Raw genomic sequence first — 17904 nt, 5'->3', positions numbered from 1 at the left:
TAATGTGGCCCCCTGCATCCTCTAGGACGTAAGAGAAATATAATATATATGTGTCATTATCTCAGTAGGGTAACCAAAAATGTGTTATTTTGGATAAGGGATACTCAACCTGTATAATGTGTATCTGGCAGCACTGCTGGGGGCATATAATGTGTATCTGGCAGCACTGTGGGGGTATATAATGTGTATCTGGCAGCACTGCTGGCGGCATATAATGTGTATCTGGCAGCACTGTGGGGGTATATAATGTATATCTGGCAGCACTGCTGGGGGCATATAATGTGTACCTGCCACTTGGGGTATTTGTGTATCTGGCAGCACTGTGGGGGTATATATTGTGTATCTGGCAGCACTGCTGGGGGAATATAATGTGTACCTGGCACTGGGGGTATTTGTGTATCTGGCAGCACTGCTGGGGGCATACTGTATAATGTGTATCTGACAGCACTGTGGGGTAATTTGTGTATCTGGCAGCACTGTGGGGGGCATATAATGTATATCTGGCACTGGGGGCATTTGTGTATCTGGCAGCACTGGTCGGCCCCCACACATTTTCACCTCACCAAATCTGTCCCTCTTTGCAAAAAGTTTGGACACCCCTGTCTTAAATTAAACACTATAATCACTCTGCTCCCCAGGAATAATCAACCTGCTTCCCAGGCATAATCGCTCTGTTTCCCAGATATAATCGCTCTGTTTCCCAGATATAATCGCTCTGTTTCCCAGATATAATCGCTCTGTTTCCCAGATATAATCGCTCTGTTTCCCAGGTATAATTGCACTGCTTCCCAGGTATAATCGCACTGCTTCCCAGATATAATGATGCTGCTATCCAGGTTAATTGCACTGCTTCCCAGGTATAATCACACTGCTTCCCAGGTATAATCACACTGCTTCCCAGGTATAATCCAGCTGCTTCCCTGGTATAATCCCTATGCTTCCCAGGTATAATCCCTCTGCTTTCCAAGTATAATCCCTCTGCTTCCCAGGTATATTCGCTCTGCTTCCCAGGCATAATTAATTGCTCTGTTTCCCAGATATAATTGCACTGCTTCCCAGGTATAATCGCACTGCTTCCCAGGTATATTCGCTCTGCCCTCCCTCTCCTCGAAACTATGGGAGATGTCATGGCGTCTCTCCCATAGCGCCGCACAGCCACACATGTACACTGTCTGAGGCAGAAGCTGGAGCTCAGGAGTGATCTCCTGCCTCCGGCTGCTGCTGAGGAGCCGGGCGCCCGCTGGTGGTAAAATCTCAGCGGGAGCTTGGCATCTCTCGTTTAGGTGAGCCTGGATCAAGTGGCTTTGAGGGCCTTATACAGCCCTCGGGGCTGAGGTTCCCCACCCCTGCACTAGCTGGTGCCGAATGGAGATATTATAATGTATCTCCGTTCGCGTATGATCGATTGCCATCATCTACATTTCAGCTCGCACCCGCCTGGGGTGGAGAGATGAAATGTGTGAAAAGTGGCAATCAAACGACAGTTTTCCCGATCGTTCCTAAGGTTTGGTTGGGTTTAGCCGCTTTACGCAATGAAAGCACGCAGAAATCATCTATGGAATAGCTTCTTCCCAACTGCCGTGCACATGATAAACACTCATTGAGAATAATGTGTTATCTCTTATATGTGTACTACTGTGTGCTCTTTTTTATACCTGTGTCCTAGCTTTTACCATTGTCTTGGTGTGTTGTACAAACTGAATTTCGTTGTCAAATTTGTTTGATAATGACAATAAACGTATTGTATATGTCTTTTTTAAGGGTGGTCTTCAGGGCGGCCGGGCTCCCGATGACCAGCATACCGGCGCCGGAATCCTGACCGCCGGCATACTGATAGCTTTTCTCCCTCTTGGGGGTCCACGATCCCCTTGGAGGGAGAATAGATAGCGTACGCGTGCCACTGTGCCCACAAGGGGCTCATTTGCGCACGGCCAGCTGTCGGTATGCCGGCGGTCGGGATTCCGGCGCCGGTATGCTGGCCGCCGACATAACATACTACACCCCTTTTTTAGGGATGTAACCTCTGATATAGGCCTATGCTTGTACTGACTTATGATGGTGACTTGTAACAAACAGGACAACATAATATACATGCAGATGCGAGATGTATACAACTCTCACTATGGGAGAATATTTACGCACAAATGGGTCCCAGGTTCCGAGTGAGTTGGGTGCATTCTACTGAATACCTGTCCAATCCCCCCCCCCCACCCCCCACCCAAAAAAAAGGATACCCCACAATTTCAAGGTGACAAGTATTTTTAAAAGAGAAAAGTTATTTTAATATACAGTAACTACCCGGCATAAACATTATTGCATTTTACATCTATAGTATTAGTATAGACTATTGTTATGATGCTACTAACTTTTATTTTAATGCTTAACTACCTATCTGGTGTTATCCTAATGTGTACTGTTCCTTTATTTTCCAGCATGTTACAGAGTATATAACCTACACAAGGAACACAACCAATGGAACCATCATCACTGAACGGGTGAGCTAATACAGGACTAGTAAATTGTATGAAAATATCAAATATTTTTTAAATATAACAAATAAACCAAGAATATGAAATACCTGTTTAGTCATTTGAATGAAATATGTGACCGAGGCATGGTGCAAACCAAGCTTTGGTCCCATTATATGCAAGTACACCTATATTCCCATAGGTTTATGGAAGCAGATGCTGACGGGTGGAATGCGGCATGGGAATACAGGGTAGGCTCCCCGGTATACTTACTGTTGAGTGTATAAACATGATTTCATTTTGTGGATCGAGGTTATTTAAAAAAAAATAAAGGAATTGAGAATGGTAATTTATAGGGATATCAGTCGGACACAGAATCTGTGCAATTCATATGTGGCCCTTATTAAAGGGATGATCTGTTCACCCTAACAATGGTTCCTAAACTTGGTCCCCAAGGCACCCTAACTGTCCAGGTTTTAAAACGATCGATGCTTGTACACAGATGGTATAATCACACTGACTGAGGTACTATTTAAGCCACCTGAGAATGAATATCTTGAAAACCTGGAATGTTAGGATGCCTTGTGGACCGAGTTTGAGAATCACTGACTTAGGGCTGTCAGATCATCCCTTTAATAAGGGACACATATGAATTGTACAGGTATTGTGGCTTGCTGACTTCAAGTCTGCATTTCTCATAGTTTTTAAAGGGATATTATGGCAACCCTAAATTATCCTCTGTGCTAAGGGATGGACAATGTTTGGTCCGCAGAGGACAGACAGATCACTGCTGGTGGTCTTCCAGTTTTGTCCTATACTCTTGATGGGATGCATTTGGTGCAAACTTTCTACAGACAGAAGGTGTTAAACCGCAATCATTTACTTTAAGGGTCAGTGGTTCTCCTAAATCAGAAAACATACGAAATACCAGTGGATGGGATGCCGGCTGCCCTATGACCGACACTGGCATCCCAATGCACAGAAGCCCATCAGGGGTAGGGTAAGTATGTTTACCCTCCCACCTTTCCCCCTAACCCTCCTTTCCCCACATACTAACCCAACCCCCCCCCCCCCCCCCACTTCCCCGCAGCCTAACCTTAACCCTCCCACTCCGCAGCCTAAACCTAACCGTCCCTTCCCCACAGCCTAACCCTAACCCTCCTCGGGGCTGCCTAACCGTGGGTATGGGACTCAAGGTCGACACCAATTAGGTTGACAACCATTAGGTCGTCACCCATTTGTCGACAGTGGCTAGGTCGACACTAGAATTAGGTCGACATGAAAAAAGGTCGACATGAGGTTTTTATGTTTTTTTGGCGTCGTTTTCTCCGTCGAGTGACTAGAAAACCCCAAATAGTGCACCCTGTTCCCTTGCATGGCTCGCTGCGCACGTTACCGTTCCTAATTGTAGTCCATGTGGATCGTAAAGTATGAAAAAGTCCCCCCAAAAATGTGAAAAACTCATGTCGACCTTTCATTATGTCAACCTTGTTCATGTCGACATAATGTAACATAGTAACATAGTATCTAAGGTTGAAAAAAGACAATTGTCCATCGAGTTCAACCTATTTGTGGTCTCCTATGCACGATTATTTTGTATAAAATTTTGGCTGAAGTTGCTGACTGCCGTTACGTTTTACCCCTCTTTTTTTATAATAACCGTAGTGCGTGACTATGCCCCGTAACCCTGGATATCCTTATCCATTAGGAATTTATTTAACCCATTCTTAAAGGTGTTGACTGAGTCTGCCATTACAACTCTTTCAGGCAGGGAATTCCAAACACGTATCGTCCTTACCGTAAAAGAGCCTTTACGCCGTATTGTGCGGAATCTCCTCTCCTCTAACCTAAGCAAGTGTCCAATAGTTCTCTGTGTTGATCTAACCAAAAACAGGTCCTGCGCAAGATCTGTATAATGTCCCCTTATATATTTGTAAATGTTGATAATGTCCCCTCTTAATCTCCTCTTTTCCAGTGTAAACATGCCTAATGGCAGTGTCCACCTATTTCTAGTGTTGACCTAGCCACTGTCGACCAGTGGGTGTCGACCTTATGGGTGTCAACCTAATTGGTGTCGACCTAGAGTCTGGATACCCCTAACCATAACCCCCTCTCGCCACAGCCTAACCATTTAGGAGACCCCAGCATACTTATGTTGGGGATGTCAACGGTCAGGATTCCATCATCTGTATTTCTCTAACGTCCTAGTGGATGCTGGGGACTCCGTAAGGACCATGGGGAATATACGGGCTCCGCAGGAGACATGGGCACTTTAAGAAAGAATTTAGATTCTGGTGTGCTCTGGCTTCTCCCTCTATGTCCCTCCTCCAGACCTCAGTTTGAATCTGTGCCCGGACGAGCTGGGTGCTGTTTAGTGAGCTCTCCTGAGCTTGCTATAAGAAAGTATTTTGTTAGGTTTTTTTATTTTCAGGGAGCTCTGCTGGCAACAGACTCCCTGCATCGTGGGACTGAGGGGAGAGAAGCAGCCCTACTCTCTGCAGATAGGTCCTGCTTCTTAGGCTACTGGACACCATTAGCTCCAGAGGGATCGTACACAGGATCTCACCCTTTGTCGTCCGATCCCGGAGCCGCGCCGCCGTCCCCCTCGCAGAGCCGGAAGACAGAAGCCGGGTGAAAGAAGCAAGAAGACTTCGAAATCGGCGGCAGAAGACTCCAGTCTTCACTGAGGTAGCGCACAGCACTGCAGCTGTGCGCCATTGCTCCCACACTACACCCACATACTCCGGTCACTGTAAGGGTGCAGGGCGCAGGGGGGGCGCCCTGGGCAGCAATTAGAGACCTCTTTGGCAAAGGTTTGCATATATACAGTTGGGCACTGTATATATGTATGAGCCCCCGCCAAATATTGTACATGAAAGCGGGACAGAATCCCGCCGTCGAGGGGGCGGGGCTTCTTCCTCAGCACTCACCAGCGCCATGTTTTTTCTCCACAGCACCGCTGAGAGGAAGCTCCCCAGCCTCTCCCCTGCAGTTACACGGTAGAAGAGGGTAAAAAGAGAGGGGGGGGGGGCACATAATTAGGCACAAAAATCAATATAAACAGCAGCTACTGGGTTAACATTAAGTTACTGTGTTATTCCTGGGTTAATAGCGCTGGGGTGTGTGCTGGCATACTCTCTCTCTGTCTCTCCAAAGGGCCTTATGGGGGAATTGTCTTCAGATGCGCATTCCCTGAGTGTGTGGTGTGTCGGTACGCGTGTGTCGACATGTCTGAGGTAAAAGGCTCCCCTAAGGAGGAGATGGAGCAAATATGTGTGTGAGAGGGTGTCTCCGTCGACAACGCCGACACCTGTTTGGATATGTGTAATTAAGTGCTACGGTGAATTTATTGCACAAAAGATTAGAGAACAGACAGGAAATCTACCCATGTCTGTCCCTATGTCGCAGAGACCTTCAGAGTCTCTCAATGCTCGCTATCCAAAATAATAGACACTGATATCGACACGGAGTCTGACTCCAGTGTCGACTACGATAATGCAAAGTTACAGCCAAAATGGCAGAAAAGTATTCAATATATGATTATTGTAGTAAAAGATGATTTGCATATCACTGATGACTCATCTGTCCCTGACACAAGGGTACACATGTTTAAGGGGAAGAAAGCTGAGGTAAATTTCCCTCCTCTCATGATGAAAAAGGGCGGGAATCTCCAGACAAGTGACTGCAGTTTCCCACAAAGAATTCTCAGGGAGTATCCTTTCCCCACTAGGGCCAGGATACGATGGGAATCTTCCCCTAGGGTGTCACGTTTGCCCAAAAGGTAGCCCTGACGTAACAGCTATTCTCAGGGATCCTGCAGATAGCGTGCACATTCTGGTACACTACTCAGACCGGCGATTGTGTCGGTGTTAGGATCTCCTGCTCTGTGCTGCCACGTCGCCATGGCAACCGGGAGGCAAGTGTTAGCGAAGTAACCTGAGCGCAGCTGATACTCCGGTCGGGGTTTTTACTGTGTAGTGGTTACAGGCTCTGTGCACGGCAGGGAATCCGGCGCTGGTTTTTGTGCTCACAGTCTGTGAGGTCTGAGTGGGGCGTGGACAGCATCTGCTATATAAACCATCCTCTCAGGCTAGGCAAATGCTGCTGAATCTTTGTTTGTTAGTCAGTTCCAGAGAGTTAGCTAGTACTGTGTGACTTTGTATTTTCTTGTTGCTTACTGCGAATAGGCCTTGGGATTCGGTACATCATTCTGCCAATCCGGACCTAGCAGTAAGACTGGAGTCAGTTGTTTGACCTGCTGGGGTTCTTTTGCTATTCTGTGAACCCAGCAGGTTTGCGGCTGTACTCTCAGACCTGCTTGCTTAATCCTCCCTCACTGTGCAGGGCGTCCAGGTGTCAGTTTAGTGGCAGTAAGCTGAACCTGTGCCCTGCAAGTGGGGGTTAGGATTGTGGATACTCTCCTTGTGTCTATATTTCTATCTCTGACCAAGGAGTTTATTCCCACACCCGTTGGTAACCCTTTGGGGTTTTTTCTGTTGCTCTTAGCAACATCATTTCAGGTGCTCCACATGTTAAATCACTACACCTCGCTTCATTGTCCGCTCTATTCCATCTGAGCATTCCTGACACTAGGGAGACACCCAATTCCTGAGCCTTTGGGCTTCTCCGTTCACTTTGTGTTTATTAGTTATTCCATCACCTCCTGTGTATGTTATGTTATACTGTCTGTGAGTTCGTTTGCTTCGCTTCCCTCTCTGTTCATACACCGGTATACTCCTGTTAGCACTGTTGTGCGTAACATATTCAGCAGCCCTACTCCTGTTGAAATTTTGTGGGAATATGGAGCATACCCCTCAAAATACTTTGCAACAGGTGGTCGATCAGGTGCAGGTCCTGACTCGACAATTTAATGAGATGTCCATTAAAATGAACACCCCGCAGGCCGCTAGCGGAGCTCCCACAGCAGCAGCGGCAAGTTCAGGGGTTAAGGAGCCGAAAGTAAATCTCCCGGAGATCGCTTGCAGTTCTTTTGTTTCAAGGAGAGCTGTAAGCTATATTTCAGGCTTAGGCCCCAGTCTTCTGGGTCGGAGATTCAGCGGGTGGGCATGGTGATTTCCTTGCTACAAGGAGACCCACAGGTCTGGGCATATGGGTTACAGCCTGACTGTCCGTCGCTTAAAAGTGTTGATGCTTTTTTTACGGCACTGGGCATTTTGTATGATGACCCTGACAAGATGGCTTCAGCCGAGGCTCAGATTACGGTTCTTAAGCAAGGGCGACGGCCAGCTGAGGTTTATAGTACGGAGTTTCGGAGGTTGGCTCATGATACCCAGTGGAATGACCCAGCCCTGAGAAACCAGTACCGAAGGGGCCTTTCTGACCAGATAAAGGACCAACTGGTACAATATCCCTCGCCTGATAGCTTAGATCAGCTCATGCAGTTATCCATCCGGGTGGATAGACGGCTGAGAGAGCGTAGGCTTGAAAGGGAGACCGCAGTTTCCTTTTTTCCCAAGGGAACCTCAGACTCTGAGGAATATTCCGAGGAGCCTATGCAGATTGGGGCTATCCGCCTCTCCTCGCGTGAGAAGACGCGGAGGAGACAGCAGGGTTTGTGTTTGTACTGTGGGAATAAAGGTCATGTTGTAGTATCATGCCCAGAAAAACCGGAAAACTTCAGGGCCTGAGGGTGATGGGAAATATCCTGTCAGGCCAGAAGTCAGAATTTCCCAAAAAGACTTTTCTCATTCCGGTGACTTTGGAGATCCTCGGTCAAACTGTCAAGACTGAGGCCTTTGTTGACAGTGGGGCCGATGGGGTTTTCATGGACCGTCAATTCACCCTGGAACACTCTGTTCCCTCAGTACCTTTGGCATCAGAGATTGAGATCTGTGGGTTAAACGGGGAACCATTGTCCCAGGGTAAAATTACCTCCTGCACCAGCCAATTTCCTTTGTTTATTGGAGCCACACACTCTGAAAAATTGTCTTTTTATGTGACTGTCTGTTCTTTTGCCCCATTGGTTTTGGGGTTACCCTGGTTAAGGGCCCATAACCCTCAATTTGACTGGGTCTCTGGGGAGATTCTTAGTTGGGGTAGTGATTGTTTCAGGAGTTGCTTGAGCCTTCCAGTCAGGCTCTCGCAGCTAAGTTTGCCAGGATTGCCAGGATGTTATGCATATTTTGCGGATGTGTTCTCCAAAAAAGTTGCGGAGGTACTACCTCCCCATCGCCCCTATGACTGTGCCATTGATTTGTTGACGGATGCTAAGCTTCCCAAGAGCAGGTTGTACTCCCTGTCACGTCCTGAGACTCAGGCTATGGTAGAGTACATTCAGGAGAACTTGGCTAAGGGATTTATCAGACCCTCACAGTCCCCAGTTGGGTCGGGGTTCTTCTTCGTGGGTAAAAAGGACGGTTCGTTGCGACCCTGCATCGACTTTAGGGAATTGAACCGTATCACGATTAAAAACTCGTACCCACTGCCTCTCATTTCGGTTTTGTTTGACCAGCTTCGTACTGCCACCATTTTTTCTAAGATTGACCTACGCGGTGCTTACAATCTAATCCGAATAAGAGAGGGGGATGAATGGAAGACTGCCTTTAATACCCACTCAGGGCATTATGAATATTTGGTGATGCCTTTTGGGCTCTCTAATGCCCCGGCAGTCTTCCAGGAATTCATGAACGATGTGCTCAGGGAATATTTGGATAGATTCTTAGTTGTTTATCTAGATGACATTCTAATCTTCTCTCATTCCCTGGAGGAACATCGGAAGCATGTACGCTTAGTCCTCCAGAAACTCAGAGACCACCAGCTTGGGGCGAAGCTGGAGAAGTGCGAGTTTGAAGTCCAGCAAATCGCATTTCTAGGGTATATTATCTCCTCAGAAGGTTTCCAAATGGAGGGTTCTAAGGTACAGGCAGTCCTGGATTGGGTGCAGCCCACTAGTTTGAATGCGCTTCAGCGTTTTCTGGGCTTTGCGAATTTTTATAGACGGTTTATCGCTGGATTTTCGTCTATAGTGGCCCCCTTGGTGGCACTCACTAAGAAAGGGGCGGATGTTGCTCACTGGTCTTGTGAGGCCAAAGCGGCCTTTGCCCGTCTCAAAAGGGCATTTGTCTCGGCCAAGGTGCTGCGACACCCAGATCCAGAGCGTCCTTTTGTGGTAGAAGTGGATGCCTCTGAGATAGGTATTGGGGCAGTGCTCTCTCAGATGGGGGTGTCTGATAATCGCCTTCATCCCTGTGCTTACTTTTCCCGTAAATTTTCGTCTGCCGAGATGAATTATGATGTGGGTAACCGGAAATTGTTGGCTATAAAGGATGCACTCGGGGCTTGAGGGGGCTAAGTTTGTGGTCTCAATTCTCACCGACCATAAGAATCTGGCATATTTAGAGTCAGCAAAGCGGCTCAATGCCAGGCAGGCACGATGGGCTTTGTTTTTTGCTTGCTTTAATTTTTTGATAACATATCGCCCTGGGTCAAAAAACATCAAGGCTGATGCGCTCTCGCAGAGTTTTGCTCCAGTTCAAGAGACCACCGAGGAGCCATTGCCCATTGTGTCCCCATCATGTATTAAAGTGGGCATTACCCAGGACCTCTTGTCATTAGTCCTTAGAGCACAGGAGCAGGCTCCTCCAGACCTTCCGGTAGGTCTCTTGTTTGTGCCTCCTAGGTTAAGACAGCGAGTGTTCCTGGAATTCCATGCCAAGAGGTCGGCAGGGCATCCGGGTATTGCCAGAACTCGGGAGTTGCTGTCTAGGGCGGTGTGGTGGCCCTCGGTCGCTAGGGATGTGGATCAGTGGGTTCGGGCATGTGACGTTTGTGCCCGAAATAAAACTCCTAGAGGGGTTCCTGTCGGCCCATTACATCCACTCTCTATTCCGTCTAAGCCATGGACCCACATTTCCATGGATTTTGTGGTGGACTTGCCCAAATCCTCGGGGATGACAGCCATTTGGGTTGTCGTTGACAGGTTTTCGAAGATGGCGCATTTCGTTCCACTGGTTGGGTTGCTATCGGCCAGACGCCTGTCTGAGTTATTTATGCAGCATGTTGTGCGCCTCCACGGGTTGCCACTTGATGTGGTCTCTGACCATGGATCCCAGTTTGTGGCCAAATTCTGGAGGGCATTTTGTTCTAATCTCCAGATTTCTGTGAGCTTGTCGTCAGGCTACCATCCACAGTCTAATGGGCAGACTGAGAGGGTGAACCAGTCCTTGGAGCAGTTCCTCAGGTGTTATGTCTCCAAGTGTCATACTGACTGGGTTGCTCATCTGTCCATGGCGGAGTTTGCCTATAACAACGCGGCTCACTCTGCTACAGGGATCTCTCCCTTCCTTTGTGTGTATGGGCATCATCCTAAGGCCAATTCTTTTGACCCCCTGGATTCCACGCCTGGTGGTTCCTCTGTTGTTTCGGTCCTTAGGGGTATTTGGAGGAAAGTGAAGAAAGCCCTTGTGTCTGTGTCATTAGTGACCAAAAGGGTTTTTTATAAGCGGCGAAGACCCTGCAGCTTCAAATTAGGAGACTTCGTCTGGTTGTCCACCAAGAATTTGAAGTTGAGACAGCCATCTCATAAGTTAGGCCCCCGGTTCATCGGCCCTTATAAGATCACCAGGGTTATCAATCCGGTGGCATTTCAGTTAGATCTGCCCCGTTCATTGGGTATCAATAAAACATTTTATTGTTCCCTTTTAAAACTGGCGGTTAGTAATCCTTCTTCCAGTGGAAGACCTTCTCCTCTTCTGATACGGGGTCAGAGGGAGTTTGTGGTTGAAAGGGTTCTTGACTCCAAGATGGTTCGGGGTCGGCTGTCATTTTTGGTGCACTGGAAGGGGTATGGCCCGGAGGAGCGGTCGTGGGTGCGCAGTTGTGATCTTCATGCCCCCAGACTGATACGCTCTTTCTTCTCGCAGTTCCCCGATAAACCCGGTGGTAGGGGTTCTTTGACCCCTCGTCAGAGGGGGGGTACTGTTAGGATCTCCTGCTCTGTGCTGCCATGTCGCCATGGCAACCGGGAGGCAAGTGTTAGCGAAGTAACCTGAGCGCAGCTGATACTCCGGTCCGGGTTTTTACTGTGTAGTGGTTACAGGCTCTGTGCATGGCAGGGAATCCGGCGCTGGTTTTTGTGCTCACAGTCTGTGAGGTCTGAGTGGGGCGTGGACAGCACCTGCTATATAAACCATCCTCTCAGGCTAGGCAAATGCTGCTGAATCTTTGTTTGTTAGTCAGTTCCAGAGAGTTAGCTAGTACTGTGTGACTTTGTATTTACTTGTTGCTTACTGCGAATAGGCCTTGGGATTCGGTACTTCATTCTGCCAATCCGGACCTAGCAGTAAGACTGGAGTCAGTTGTTTGACCTGCTGGGGTTCTTTTGCTATTCTGTGAACCCAGCAGGTTTGCGGCTGTACTCTCAGACCTGCTTGCTTAATCCTCCCTCACTGTGCAGGGCGTCCAGGTGTCAGTTTAGTGGCAGTAAGCTGAACCTGTGCCCTGCAAGTGGGGGTTAGGATTGTGGATACTCTCCTTGTGTCTATATTTCTATCTCTGACCAAGGAGTTTATTCCCACACCCATTGGTAACCCTTTGGGGTTTTTTCTGTTGCTCTTAGCAACATCATTTCAGGTGCTCCACATGTTAAATCACTACACCTCGCTTCATTGTCCGCTCTATTCCATCTGAGCATTCCTAACACTAGGGAGACACCCAATTCCTGAGCCTTTGGGCTTCTCCGTTCACTTTGTGTTTATTAGTTATTCCATCACCTCCTGTGTATGTTATGTTATACTGTCTGTGAGTTCGTTTGCTTCGCTTCCCTCTCTGTTCATACACCGGTATACTCCTGTTAGCACTGGTGTGCGTAACAGTCGGCATGGGTTTATAGCGCTGTGGCAGCGTGGACAGGTACCTTATCAGCAGAGATTGAGACCCTAGTATGTATATATATATGTATATATAGAGATATATTAAAGATGCTGTCTTAAGAGATATATATATATAAAACATGCCCAAAGAGACATGAGTCTACTGGGTCCTAGAGTCAAAGCTATGTCGATTTCTGCTTGACGTGTCCTGTAGAATATGCAATGGACAGATGATGCCGACTTAAGAGGCATATGGAAGGCTGAGGATTGTGTGGAGAAGGGTTCTCGGACCTGGTCTCCACAGCTATAGCTGGTAATTCTGATATTTTGCCTTATATTCCTGCACAGCCTAGGAAAGCACGACATTATCAAATGCAGCCTTTCGAACAAAGAAACAAGAGGTGCGTCCTTTCTTGCCAGAGGCGGGGGCAGAGGAAAGAAGCTGCACAACACAGCTAGTTCCCAGGAACAGAAGTCCTCCCCAGCCTCTACAAAATCCACCGCATGTCGCTGGGGCTCCACAGGCGGAGCTAGGCCCAGTGGGGGCACGCCTTCGTAAGTTCAGCCACAAGTGGGTTCACTCCCTGTTAGATCCCTGGGCAATAGATATTGTGTCTCAGGGATACAAGCTGGACTTTGAGGAGATGCCCCCTCACCGACGGCCCTGCCGGCTTCCCCCCACGAGAGGGAAACAGTGTTAACTGCAATTCACAAATTGTATCTTCAACAGGTGGTGGTCAAGGTTCCCCTCATTCAACAAGGAGGGGGTTATTATTCAACCATGTTGTAGTCCCGAAACCAGACGGTTCGGTCATACCCATATTGAATTTTAAAATCCCTGAACATATACCTGAAAAAGTTCAAGTTCAAGATGGAATCGCTAAGAGCGGTCATTGCAAGCCTGAAAGGGGGAGATTTTATGGTGACTCTGGACATAAAGGATGCATACCTTCATGTCCCCATTAATCCACCTCATCAGGCATACCTCAGAATTGCGGTACGGGATTATCATTACCAATTTCAGACATTGCCGTTTGGGCTCTCCACGGCCCCGAGAATATTCACCAAGGTAATGGCGGAAATGATGGTGCTCCTGCGGAAGCAAGGTGTCACTATTATCACGTACTTGGACGATCTCCTCATAAAAGCGAGATCAAGAGAGCAGTTGCTGAACAGCGTATCACTTTCTCTGGAAGTGTAACGGCAACACGGCTGGATTCTATATATTCCAAAGTCGCAGTTGGTTCCTACAGCTCATCTGCCTCTCCTAGGCATGATCCTAGACACAGACCAGAAAAGGGTTTATCTCCCGATAGAGAGAGCTAAGGAGCTCATTACACTGGTCAGGAATCTATTAAAACCAAAACAGGTGTCAGTGCATCACTGCACTCGAGTCCTGGGAAGGATGGTGGCTTCATACGAGGCCATTCCCTTCGGCAGGTTCCATGCGAGGACCTTCCAATGGGACTTACTGGACAAGTGGTCCGGATCACATCTTCAGATGCATCGGTTAATCACCCTATCCCCCAGGGTGTCTCTCCTGTGGTGGCTGCAGAGTGCTCACCTTCTCGAAGGTCGCAGATTCGGCATTCAGGACTGGGTCCTGGTGACCACGGATGCAAGCCTCCGAGGGTGGGGGGCAGTCACACAGGGAAGAAATTTCCAACAACATCCTGGAACTAAGGGCCATATACAACGCCCTACGTCAAGCGGAGTCCCTGCTTCGCGACCAACCGGTTCTGATTCAGTCAGACAACATCACCGCAGTGGCTCATGTAAACCGCCAAGGCGGCACAAGGAGCAGGGTGGCGATGGTAGAAGCCACCAGAATTCTTCGCTGGGCGGAGAATCACGTAAGCGCACTGTCAGCAGTGTTCATTCCGGGAGTGGACAACTGGGAAGCAGACTTCCTCAGCAGGCACGACCTCCACCCGGGAGAGTGGGGACTTCATCAAGAAGTCTTCACGCAGATTGCAAGTCGGTGGGAACTGCCACAGGTGGACATGATGGCATCCCGCCTCAACAAAAAGCTGCAGAGATATTGCGCCAGGTCAAGAGACCCTCAGGCGATAGCTGTGGACGCACTGGTGACACCGTGGGTGTTCCAGTCGGTCTATGTATTTCCTCCTCTTCCTCTCATACCCAAGGTGCTGAGAATCATAAGAAAAAGAGGAGTGAGAACAATGCTCATTGTTCCGGATTGGCCAAGAAGGACTTGGTATCCAGATCTGCAAGAAATGCTCACAGAGGACCCGTGGCCTCTGCCTCTAAGACAGGACTTGTGCAACAGGGGCCCTGTCTGTTCCAAGACTTACCGCAGCTGCGTTTGACGGCATGGCGGTTGAACGCCGGATCCTAGCAGAAAAAGGCATTCGGGATGAGGTCATTCCTACGCTGATAGAGGCTAGGAAGGATGTGACGGCTCAACATTATCACCGTATATATGGCGAAAATATGTGGCTTGGTGTGAGGCCAGGAATGCCCCTACGGAGGAATTCCAGCTGGGCCGTTTCCTTCACTTCCTACAGTCTGGAGTGACTTTGGGCCTTAAATTGGGTTCCATTAAGGTTCAGATTTCGGCCTTATCCATTTTCTTTCAAAAAGAACTGGCTTCTCTGCCTGAAGTTCAGACGTTTGTAAAGGGAGTGCTGCAGATTCAGCCCCCTTTTGTGCCTCCAGTGGCACCTTGGGATCTTAACGTGGTGTTGAGTTTCCTGAAATCACACTGGTTTGAAGTTGAACCACTCAAAACGGTGGAAGTAAAATATCTCACGTGGAAGGTGGTCATGCTATTAGCCTTGGCTTCGGCTAGGCGTGTGTCAGAATTGGCGGCTTTGTCACATAAAAGCCCTTATCTGGTTTTCCATGCGGATAGAGCAGAATTGCGGACCCGCCCACAATTTCTGCCGAAAGTGGTTTCATCCTTTCATATAAACCAACCTATTGTGGTGCCTGTGGCTACTACTGACTTGGAGGATTCCGAGTCACTGGATGTGGTCGGGGCTTTGAAGGTTTATGTAGCCAGAACGGCTAAGGCAGGCCCGGCGCGACCCGCTCAGCAAAGGGATGCACTGCAGGTAGGCGCCAGACAGGAGAGGCGCCTTCACTGCTCTGCATCCCTGTGCTGCGCCGCCTGTCCTCCCCTGCTGCTGCTTCACCTGTCATACTGACAGGCAGCAGCGCCAGCAGGTTGCAGCATCCACTCACCCCCCCACCCGAGTGTCACTGTCTGTCTGCACTCGGTAGGAAAACGGGGGCGGAGCTACATGGGGCATACGGGATGAGGACACACGGAGGCATATGGGCGGAGCTACATGGGGCGGAGCTACACGGATATAGGAGATTAAGCTTCACGGAGGCATATGGGGCGGAGCTACACGGGGCGGAGCTACCGGGACCAGGATGATGCCCACAGCACAGCTCCAGCCAGCTAGATTGTTAAAGGTAAATTTATGGAAAAAGAGCTAGTTAGAGAAAGTGTGTGTGTAATGTTTGTGTATGTATGTATTTATGTATGTGTCTGTATGTATGTATGTATGTGTCTGTATGTATGTATGTATGTGTCTGTATGTAGGTGTCTGTATGTATGTATGTATGTATGTATGTATGTGTCTGTATGTATGTGTGTGTGTGCAGGGGCGTAACTAGACCTTTATGGGCCCCACAGCAAAATGCTGAAAGGGCACCCCAGGGCTCTGCTAAAGTGATGTGGGCAGGGATAGACTGGGGCTTTGAATCTGCCCTAGTATTGAGAGGGGGGGAGTGTATGCGACATGGCACAATTTCCATGGAAACACACAGTTCAGGCGGGTGGGGGGGGAAGCCAATTCAGAGAGCAGGAGGGTGCGCACTGCCGTCTCGGCTCCCTGTGGGCCCATGCTGGACCACCTGCCAATTTACCCTGGAAGTGGTGGGACAGAGCAGCTGAAAAGGACAGAGAAGCAAAAAAGGGGGTGGAAACTGTCAGTGTAGAGACTGAGGTGTCATTAAGATGTAGTATAATAGGCCCTACACACTGGGCGATATCACTCAAAGATATGAACAATCTCGTTCATTAATGAACGAGATAACGTTCATATCAGGCAGTGCGGAGGCACCAGCGATAAACGATGTGCGGCCCTGCGCTCGTTCATTGCTGGTGCCCCGTCGGCTGTGCATGCAGGCCAATATGGACGATCTCGTCCATATTTGCCTGCACTGCTATGGAGCCGTGTGACGGGGGGAGTGAAGTAACTTCACTTTCCCCGTCACTGCCCCCCCCCCCCCCCCCCCGCAGCTGGGTCGCCGGTTGGCCGTATCCACCGTCGGGCAGCTCGGCGGTGGATCTTTAAATGTGTAGGGCCCTTAAGATCTAACAAGAAAAAACAGTGTACAGGCACACGCATTAACCTTGAGACACGCATTAACCTTGAGACTGTTGGCTTCACAGGTGCTAGCGCTGTCTGCTGATTCAATTTCTCTTTACTCCTGCCACACTCTCCACTGGCACGCACGATCACCAGCGGCTGCATGTTTCGCCATTTAGGCCTCTCAATCTCTCCCCCAAAACCAAACAGCATTATCTCCTCAGCTTTCCTTTTTTCTGTGTTCTCTATCATCCATCCTTTACCTCCTGCTCCTTCCCTACTTTATCTATGTGTATGCTCTCAGTTCTCCCTCGTTTTGCCTGCTTATCGTCCCCCCCACCCCCAGCTATACTTCTCTGTATGTTCTGGCTATAAGCTCCATGCTGCTGTGCCTCTCTCTGTCTTCTCCTGCAAGCACCCTGGGCTCCTGCTGCCCCTCTCTGCTCTAACTTCTACTAAGCCAGACCCCTGCTGCTGTCCTTCCTTTCCCCTCAGCAAACCCTCTCTAGTATCAGTCTCGTCTCTTGTAACCAAGCTCTCCGCTCCTCAAACTGTTCCCCCACTACTAGTCCCACCTGTCCCCTCTCATTTGGCCTAATTCAGACCTGATCGCTAGGCTGCGTTTTTGTACAGTCTGTGATCAGGTCTAAACTGCGCATGCGTATGTACCGCAATGAGCAGGCACGTCGTATGGGTACAAAGCGGATCGCTGTTCAGCTTTGTGTGAAGAATCCATTTACACAGCCGATCGCAAGGAGACTGACAGGAAGAGGGCGTTTGTGGGTGGCAACTGACCGTTTTCAGGGAGTGCTTGGAAAAACGTAGGCGTGTCCATGTGTTTGCCGGGAGGGTTCCTGATGTCAATTCCGGTCCCAGACAGGCTGATGTGATCGCAGCGGCTGAGTAAGTCCTGGGCTACTCAGAGACTGCACAAGATCTGTATGTACAGCTCTGCTACACATGCGTTCTCACACTTGCACAGCTAAAATACACTCCCCCTGTAGGCGGCGACTATCTGATCGCAGCAGTGAAAAAATCACCTGCTAGCGATCAGGTCTGAATTAGGGCCACTTATCTGACCCACCGTTCTCCTTGTGCAACCTATGGGCCGCCTGATCTCCACATGCAGCCTGCCCCTTTCATCTGACCCGCTCCCTCCTCTTCTGGACAGCCCCTTTCCACATCCAGCTTGTCCCCCTCCACTGTGCATAGCAGCTGCTCCAAGCAAATGGCCACTTGCAGGGGTGGGAGGGGGAGGTC

The 17904-nt window shown here is 49.1% G+C and overlaps 1 protein-coding gene across 2 annotated transcripts in view; it reads left to right on the top strand.

The window, feature by feature from the left end:
• SLC1A4 (solute carrier family 1 member 4) overlaps positions 1-17904 on the top strand; it is a 125364-nt gene that overhangs the window by 41068 nt on the left and 66392 nt on the right. For both annotated transcript variants that reach the window (XM_063918428.1, XM_063918427.1), the window contains exon 3: positions 2433-2495. In XM_063918428.1, the coding sequence (XP_063774498.1) occupies positions 2433-2495 (63 nt within the window). The remainder of the gene's footprint in view (positions 1-2432; positions 2496-17904) is intronic.

The sequence above is a fragment of the Pseudophryne corroboree genome, chromosome 4 (genome assembly GCF_028390025.1).
Source record: "Pseudophryne corroboree isolate aPseCor3 chromosome 4, aPseCor3.hap2, whole genome shotgun sequence".
NCBI classification, from domain to species: domain Eukaryota; kingdom Metazoa; phylum Chordata; class Amphibia; order Anura; family Myobatrachidae; genus Pseudophryne; species Pseudophryne corroboree.
Note: the sequence above shows the minus strand (reverse complement) of the source record. Positions and strands in the feature narration are given on the sequence as shown.